Source organism: Triticum urartu, chromosome 4A (genome assembly GCF_056163025.1).
Source record: "Triticum urartu cultivar PI428250 chromosome 4A, HENAU_Tu73, whole genome shotgun sequence".
In the NCBI taxonomy this organism is placed as follows: Eukaryota; Viridiplantae; Streptophyta; class Magnoliopsida; order Poales; family Poaceae; genus Triticum; species Triticum urartu.
This window is the reverse complement of record NC_141876.1, coordinates 62,460,159-62,469,725: the sequence shown is the minus strand read 5'-3', so window position 1 is coordinate 62,469,725 and position 9,567 is coordinate 62,460,159. Positions and strand designations below refer to the sequence as shown.

Here is a 9,567-nt window from a genome sequence, read left to right as displayed (position 1 = left end):
GGTTCTCAATGTTATCAGCGCGTATGCCCTGCAAGTAGGCCACAATGAGAACACCAAGAGGGAGTTCTGGGAAGGCCTGGAAGACATGGTTAGGAGTGTACCGATTGGTGAGAAGCTCTTCATAGGAGGAGACCTCAATGGCCACGTGGGTACATCTAACACATGTTTTGAAGGGGCACATGGGGGCTTTGGCCATGGCATCAGGAATCAAGAAGGAGAAGATGTCTTAAGCTTTGCTCTAGCCTACAACATGATTGTAGCTAACACCCTCTTTAGAAAGAGAGAATCACATCTGGTGACTTTTAGTAGTGGCCAACACTCTAGCCAGATTGATTTCATCCTCTCAAGAAGAGAAGATAGGCGTGCGTGCCTAGACTGTAAGGTGATACCTGGAGAGAGTGTTGTACCCCAGCATAAGCTGGTGGTTGCTGACTTCCGTTTTCGGATTCGTGTCCAGCGGGATAAGCGTGCCAAAGTCGCTAGAACGAAGTGGTGGAAGCTCAAGGTGGAGGTAGCTCAGGTGTTCAAGGAGAGGGTCATTAAGGAGGGCCCTTGGGAGGAAGGAGGGGATGCGGACAATGTGTGGATGAAGATGGCGACTTGCATTCGTAAGGTGGCCTCGGAGGAGTTTGGAGTGTCCAGGGGAAGGAGAAGCGAAGATAAGGATACCTGGTGGTGGAATGATGACGTCCAGAAGGCTATTAAAGAGAAGAAAGATTGCTTCAGACGCCTATACCTGGATAGGAGTGCAGACAACATAGAGAAGTACAAGATGGCGAAGAAGGCCGTAAAGCGAGCTGTTGGTGAAGCAAGGGGTCGGGCATATGAGGACCTCTACCAACGGTTAGGCACGAAGGAAGGTGAAAGGGACATCTATAAGATGGCCAAGATCCGAGAGAGGAAGACGAGGGACATTGGCCAAGTCAAATGCATCAAGGACGGAGCAGGCCAACTCTTGGTGAAGGACGAGGAGATTAAGCATAGATGGCGGGAGTACTTCGACAAGCTGTTCAATGGGGAGAATGAGAGTTCTACCATTGAACTAGACGACTCCTTTGATGAGACCAGCATGCGTTTTGTGCGGCGAATCCAGGAGTCTGAGGTGAAGGAGGCTTTAAAAAGGATGAAAGGAGGCAAGGTGATGGGCCCTGATTGTATCCCCATTAAGGTGTGGAAAGGTCTCGGGGACATAGCAATAGTATGGCTAACCAAACTTTTCAACCTTATTTTTCGGGCAAACAAGATGCCAGAAGAATGGAGACGGAGTATATTAGTACCAATCTTCAAGAACAAGGGGGATGTTCAGAGTTGTACTAATTACCATGGAATTAAGCTGATGAGCCATACAATGAAGCTATGGGAGAGAGTCATTGAGCACCGCTTAAGAAGAATGACAAGCGTGACCAAAAATCAGTTTGGTTTCATGCCTGGGAGGTCGACCATGGAAGCCATTTTCTTGGTACGACAACTTATGGAGAGATATAGGGAGCAAAAGAAGGACTTGCATATGGTGTTCATTGACTTGGAGAAGGCCTATGATAAGATACCGCGAAATGTCATGTGGTGGGCCTTGGAGAAACACAAAGTCCCAGCAAAGTACATTACCCTCATCAAGGACATGTACGATAATGTTGTGACAAGTGTTTGAACAAGTGATGTCAACACCGATGACTTCCCGATTAAGATAGGACTGCATCAGGGGTCAGCTTTGAGCCCTTATCTTTTTGCATTGGTGATGGATGAGGTCACAAGGGATATACAAGGAGATATCCCATGGTGTATGCTCTTTGCGGATGATGTGGTGCTAGTTGACGATAGTCGGACGGGGGTAAATAGGAAGTTAGAGTTATGGAGACAAACCTTGGAATCGGAAGGGTTTAGGCTTAGTAGAACTAAAACCGAGTACATGATGTGCGGTTTCAGTACTACTAGGTGTGAGGAGGAGGTTAGCCTTGATGACCAGGTGGTACCTCGGAAAGACACCTTTCGGTATTTGAGGTCAATGTTGCAGGAGGATGGGGGTATTGATGAAGATGTGAACCATCGAATCAAAGCCGGATGGATGAAGTGGCGCCAAGCTTCTGGCATTCTCTGTGACAAGAGAGTGCCACAAAAGCTAAAAGGCAAGTTCTACAGGACGGCGGTTCGACCCGCAATGTTGTATGGCGCGGAGTGTTGGCCGACTAAAAGGCGACATGTTCAACAGTTAGGTGTGGCGGAGATGCGTATATTGAGATGGATGTGTGGCCACACGAGGAAAGATCGAGTCCGGAATGATGATATACGAGATAGAGTTGGGGTAGCACCAATTGAGGAGAAGTTTGTCCAACATCGTCTGAGATGGTTTGGGCATATTCAGCGCAGGCCTTCAGAAGCTCCAGTGTATAGCGGACGGCTAAAGCGTGCGGAGAATGTCAAAAGAGGGCGGGGTAGATCGAATTTGACATGGGAGGAGTCCGTTAAGAGAGACCCGAAGGATTGAAGTATTATCAAAGAGCTAGCTATGGACAGGGGTGCGTGGAAGCTTGCTATCCATGTGCCAGAGTCATGAGTTGGTTGCGAGATCTTATGGGTTTCACCTCTAGCCTACCCCAACTTGTTTGGGACTAAAGGCTTTGTTGTTGTTGATCAAATTTTGAATTTTGATGAACAATTTTTAAATCTGATAAACAAAAAATTGAATTCAAAATGGAAAAGAAAAAGAAATGGGAAAAACGAAAAGGTAAAAAAAAATTAAAAATAAGAAAAGAAAGAAAGAGGAAAAAAATAAAAAATAAAAAATAAAAAAAACAGAAAATAAAATAAAATAAAACGAAAAAGAAAAACACAAAAAGAAAAAGGATCCGCCGTGAGCTCGTGCCCAGGTCTGCAACAGTCTAAAAAGAGCAAAACTATGTGCACAGAGGGCTGCAGAATCGAGTTACAGACATGCACCTCTGTTTCAAGCCTTCTGCAGCAAAACTTGATCCTGAAGCAAACATGTCAAAAAGCACACAGCAAGTAGCAACTCGAGTGTTCCTTCTTTTACAAAAGCCGCAACGCCCTGCTAATACTCCAGGCCACTCCTTCCGTGGTAGGATAGGACGACGCCGGCCCTGCAGTACGGACAATCGGCGCGGGACTGCAGCCACTGCTCCAGGCAGGCCGAATGGAAGATGTGCTTGCAGCGCAGCTGGATCAGCCCGCCTGATGCACCATGGCATCCTTCAAGGCATATCGAACAGTCCACTGAGGACTCCACGTCGTCGTCACTGTCGATTGTTCCTTGGAGAGCTTCTTGTCCTAGTTTGGAGACAGGCCTCAGATCATGTGGCGCTACCACCGCCGCGTTGCTAAACGTCTCTGCTGTGACCTGTTTATCTTTGTGGCCTGACAGGGAGGCGTTGGAGTTGAAGCGAATAGTCCGGTTAACCAATCCGCCGTCCTCTGATGAGCAGGTATCACATTCAGAAGGAAGATCAGGTCCAGCCCAAATGGTTCCTACAGCTGGTGCTGTTAGCCTGAAACAACCGGGAAACTGAGGATCAATGCAGAACAGGAAATATCGAAGTGCATAGATCGGTGCTTAAGACGAGCCAACGCTGTGCGCTAAATGCCGATGCGTACCTTCTCCCTGGAAACAGGTCGACACTTCGGAGCCTTTGATGAAGCCTCTCCTTGGCCTGTTGAACCGCATCAGGAAGTCGGTCATTTGATGTGTTGCTGCTTTGTCTTGTGCTGAAGAGCACGTTCCTTGTTGGTTCGGTTATGCTTCCGCTAGACGCCCCTCGCTCTCTCGGGCTTCCTCCAAAAACATCATAGCCCTGTGTTATATAAATTGACAGATAAGAAATTCACAATCCAGAGTCACTGAAGTTTCTACTTACTAATGACCAATATTTCACAAAAGTTTGTACTGGAAACAAAATTAATCTGGAAAGTGTAGAACGTAAACACTTTGACTAATCATAAAAAGACCAAGCATGTCTAGAAGATCTTCAACGGAAGCATTTAGTGCGAACAAATGATTGCATTCCATAGCACCCCGATGGGTTTACTGGTCAAACATAAAACTTTTGTGGAACATTTACAGGATAACTGAACTTTTCTCACAGAAGTAAACTACACATCTTTGCAATTAGTTGCAGTGCACTTCATTCTAATTTTTACATGCTCATAGCTCAGCAGACTCACATAAACTCCGGAAAAGCCAATAATACTTTGCCCTTTTACTATCTTGTATTGACAAAAGATAGGCAATCCAAATTGACACCACAAGGCCAATATATCTTAAGATGATCATGCTAAATGCTAGTTACATCAAATTTATGCTAAATGTACTGATCATTAAATATTGGAGCACGAGCAACAACTTGCACATGAAAGGCACATAGCAGTAAGTACTAGTAAGCAGCACCACACACATGAAGAGCACCCTCTTGTTTTATGACACCTTGGCACATTTCGCACCAGTAATTTAACACCATGAAACACATGAGTGCATGACTAGCTTTGGATTAACCAACAGACTGACCGGACAAATTAACCATATCAAAGAAACAATTTTTTTGGCAACTATAAAATGTAAAATGACACCTTTTTAGGGTCACCCTGAATACAATCATGCAATTTGATTCGTCAATTCAGAGTATTGTTTAACACTGCACATGATTTATGCCTCTCCTATTTCTTTTGCGAGCATATACCTTATGTTCCCTTGCCAAAATGGTTGTTCTAGAGAATCAAACTGTTTACCCCAATCATGATGAGGGATCATCATTCTGTCTGAAAATTATGCAGTAACCAAAATATTCAAGGAGAATGTGCCGTTTGGAATCTCGATTTGCATTTTTTTAAGACAGGAATCTAATTCTTGCTTCACAATATCATATAACGTCCACCCACGAGGAGCCATTGCCTATTAAACCATCCTCAATCAATTATAGTACTATTTGGGTTCCCAGTGATTTTGGGTCCCTTTGGACGACACAGAACTAACTATAGTCCTCCTGCTCGCTACCCCGTAACAACCCGGTGTGTCATTTCATCGAACACAAGGCACGCTTATCATAAGCTGGATTACACATACCAAAACGGAGTATCCGCTCCGCAGGAACTCGCCGCAAAACCTCCCTACTCACTACCGAGTCGAGACAGAGGGTCGGGCACACGCATCGCAAGGGGAAGAAACAGAGGCAGACAGGAGACGCAGAGGCGACTTTGAAATGGTCATCTCACCGGCCTGTGGTGCGCGGAGCGAATGGGGTGAACCCGGCGGCGGGCGGCGGAGGAGTCGATGCAGCGGGGCTCGGCGGTCTCCGGAATCGGTGGCGGCGGCGGGCGGCGGCGCTGGTAGTAGAAGAGCTTAGCGGTTATCGGCATGCAGACACAAGAGAGCCTCGCTTACTACTACCGCATCTTAGCGTGCTCCTTTTTTTGTTCTGCGGCCGCCAGCCGACGTGTGTGCCGCTGTGTCGCCACCGTCGCCTGCTCGCCTCCGCTCCTTCCGCGTCGTCTACCGACTACCGCCCAAGTTGGGGCTGTATGCTTCTGAGCTTCGGATGAGATGGCCAACGCGGCGGCTCTTGTCCTGCAGCGCACGGCGTTGATTCATTCGCGCGCTCTTGCCGGGCGTTTTTTTATAGTAGTGTTTTCTATAAGCGTTTTTATAAGTGTTGCCCTTTCGTTCAAGTGGCTCGCCTAAATCTGAGTTTATGGGCCATTTTTTTCACCAGATTTTAGAGAATCTGTTTTGAAGAATCAATGTCAAAAAAGAGAAAGAATATGACTGAGGCATGAGAAGAATCCCAGAGCAATCACACCATGTCTATTTCTCGCCTTGATATCCAAGAAAAAAGGGTCTATTTCTCGCCTAATGCATTTTTTAGAAACATTTCTCTCCTTGCATAAGTCACGGTAGCTACGCCTCTGGCTCGAGGCTAATGGACCGGCCCAGTATTTTAGCTGCCTCTGGCATGAGTATTTTTTATGTATTTTTGTTAGGAATTTTCATTATTCTTACCTGTTTTCATTGGTGGTTTTCCTTTATTCTTTTATTTTCTGTGTGTTTTCTGTTTTTCTTTGTTTTTTCGTTTTTCTTCAGTTCTCGTAGGTTTTCTTTGGTCTTTTTTTTAAAAAAATATGCCTATTTTTTCTAATACACATTGTACATTTTTCTTATGCAAGTGTAAATTTTTATTGATATATGTTCAATAATTTTAAATATAAATTTTTATTTTTTTAAACATGCTATTTTTTTCAAATACATACACACTGAACTTTTTTAATGTTAATTTTTTAAAAAATACATAAATTTCTTACATTATATATATATATATATATATATATATATATATATATATATATATATATATATATATATATATATATATATATATATATATATATGTCAGAAACATATTTTGGAAACACGTGAACATGTAAAAAAATCAAGTACATTTTTTAATGTTACGAAACAAAATTAATAGTGACAAGAACATTTTTTACATTGTCTGGTGTTTCTCTAAAATGTCATGAACATTTTTTTGAAACACGTGTAGAATTCTTTTAAATGTACCGTACATGTTTTGAATGGTACCAAACATCTTTGTTAACTAGACAAATCTCCTTATGTCGTGAACCAGATGAAGAAACTCTGAGGCTGGTCTACCGTTAGCCATTCGCTCGAGCGGCTGTTGATGGCCATGAGCGTCGTAAAGGTTTGGGCACAACGAGTGAGCAGCACTGGAAAATGCCAAAAGGAGGCAAGGGTAGCATGTCATGGACAGCATAGATGGAGAAGCGATGAATTTTGTCACTTGTGGGGAGCAAAAGAGACATGGACGGGAAATGCAAAAAAAATGAGAAAATACGTTTTTTGGATTTTCGAAATCAAACGAACGTATTAACAACACATTAAGTCTAACCGAATGGTTGGACGGTGATTCCTGCTGGATGTATGGAGTGGGTCGGATGATGTCAAGACATATACATTTAGCTGATGGCTCTACCATGTATGCATTTTTAGAACCAATTTGTTGCCTACTATCTCAAACATCTCCCATACATGTCCATACGCATAATTTTCAGTATTTACTTTTCACGGCGAGCATTGCATAATCTTTATTGTTGGTGGGAAACGTTGCATGAGAATCAAAAAAATTCTTACGAAACACCCAAGATCTAATCTAGAAGATGTATAGCAACGAGAGGGGAGTGTGTCTACATACCCTTGTAGACCGAAAGCTTTAATGTCGTAACGCGGTTGATGTAGTCGTACTCTTCACGATCCAATTCGATCTAGTGCCGAACGGATAGCACCAACGAGATTAGCACACGTTCAACTCGACGGTGTCCTCTCCTTCTTGATCCAGCAAGCGAGAGAGAGGAGGGAGATGAGATCGGAACCAACACGGCGGTATGGTGGTGGTGTCCGGGAGGGCTTTGCCAAGCGCGTACCAGAGGAAAGGTGCGAGAAGTTGGGAGCGACAGAGGGCAAGGGTGGAGATGTATGGCTGCCTTCCCACCTCCCCACTATATATAGGGGCAAGAGGGAGGGGGCGCTAGCCCTAGCCCCTCCTCCAAGGGAGGGGGCAGCGGCCCTAGGGGGAGACTTGGCCCCCAAGTCAAGTGGGGCGCCTCCCACCTAGGGTTTCCCGTTAGCCCTAGGCGCATGGGCCTCTTGGGGGTAGGTTTGATGCACCTGGCCCAACTAGGCCAGGACGCACCCTACAGCCCATGTGGGTCCCCAGGGCTGGTGGACCCCCCGGTGGACCCCCGGAACCCTTCGGTGCCTCCTGTATAGTTGTCGCATGCCCCCAAACTTTTTCGGTAGCCAAAACAGGACTTCCCATATATAAATCTTTACCTCCGAACCATTCTGAAGCTCCTCATGATATCCCGGATCCCGTCTAGGACTCCAAACAAACTTCAGACTTTCCTCTATTAATATCTCAATACTACCCTAGCGCTATAGAATGTTAAGCGTGCGACCCTACAGGTTCGGAACATGCAGCCATGACCAAGACTCCTCTCCAGTCAATAACCAATAGTGGGACCTAGATCCCCATATTGATTCCTACATATTCAACGAAGATCTTTATCAGTTGAACCACGATGTTAAGGATGCAGTCAATCCAGTATGCAATTCCCTTTATCCGGCGATATGTTACTTGCCCGAGATTCGACCGTCTATATCTCCATACCTAGTTCAATCTCGTTACCGGCAAGTCTCTTTACTTTTCCCGTAATACAAGATCCCTTAACTAAACTCATTAGTCACATGAAACTTCTTATGATGTTGTATTACCGAGAGGGCCCGGAGATATCTCTCCATCACACAGAACGACAAACCCTAGTCTCGATCCATGCAACTCAACAAACACCTTCGGAGATACCTGTAGAGCACCTTTACGATCACCCGGTTATGAAGTGACGTTTGATAGAACACAAAGCATTCCTCCGGTATCCGGGAGTGGCATGATCTCATAGTCTAAGGAACTGATACTTGACATGGAGAAAGCTATATCAAATAACTAAATGATCTCATGCTAAGCTTACTATTGGGTCTGTCCATCACATCATTCTCCTACTGATGTAATCCTGTTATCAAATGACAACTCATGTCCATGGTTAGGAAACCTTAACCATCTTTGATCAATGAGCTAGTCTAGTAGAGGCTTACTAGGGACTTGGTGTAGTTTATGTATTCACACATGTATTTAAGTTTCCGGTCAATACAATTCTAGCATGAATAATAAACATTTATCATGAACGTGAAATATGATAACAACCAATTTATTATTGCCTCTAGGGCATATTTCCTACAATTATTTGTTGGTTTTTATTTGTTATTGTGTTCTGTAAGTGGTGTGAAACTATCATATACTTAACATGAGGAAAGTTATTCAAACAGGGGAATGGATGTTTTGGGAAAGCTTTGGTTTCACCTAGAGCCTTTGGATCAAAGGAGAGACAATAGGAGGAGGCTTTGGGAGAGGTGTTATATATACACCATTAAGACTAGCCGTCGGGAGAGCTCGTCCAAAATCCTGGGCGCGTCCCCCTGCCTCGTGGGCCCATGGTGGCTCCCCTCCACTTATTCCAACCACCACACACTCCTTCCTCCCAAAAAATCACCAATCAGCTCAAACCTGTGTTCTAGCTCATCTTGCTGCCATTTTCGATCTCCTTGCTCAAAGCTCCATTCACAAAACTGCTTTGGGGGATTGTTCTTTGGTATGTGATTCCTCTAATGGTCCAACTAGTATTTGTTCTAGTGCTTGATTTATTGCAATTTTTTGCTGCTTAGGTGACTTTGTTCTTGAGCTTGCATGTCAAATTTATGTGGTCAAAAGTAGTTTTAATGCATGATATAGCCTCTAGACACTTGTAGGAGTAGTTGCTATCAATCTTGTTGAGTTTGGTTCACTTTTATTTTTGAGTTACTAAAAATTTTAGAAAATTTTCAGAGGAAGAAATATGTTTAGAAAAATGTACCAAGGTGGTTCCTCAAGGAAGCAAGGACCAAGGCCCGCAATACGTGAGCCGGACAATGAACTACCAAGAGAAGCTCAAGTGCGGCCTTGT

The 9,567-nt window shown here is 44.3% G+C and overlaps 1 protein-coding gene across 1 annotated transcript; it reads right to left on the bottom strand.

Annotated features, from left to right (window-relative positions):
* Positions 1-2,820: 2,820 nt before the first annotated feature.
* Positions 2,821-5,561, bottom strand: LOC125550644 (putative E3 ubiquitin-protein ligase RHY1A). The gene is made up of 3 exons (XM_048713684.2): positions 5,218-5,561; positions 3,607-3,803; positions 2,821-3,500 (listed from the first exon to the last, which is right to left on the bottom strand). Exons 1-3 carry the CDS (start codon positions 5,359-5,361, stop codon positions 3,047-3,049), a joined length of 795 nt encoding a protein of 264 aa, XP_048569641.1. The 5' UTR covers positions 5,362-5,561; the 3' UTR covers positions 2,821-3,046.
* Positions 5,562-9,567: the final 4,006 nt, after the last annotated feature.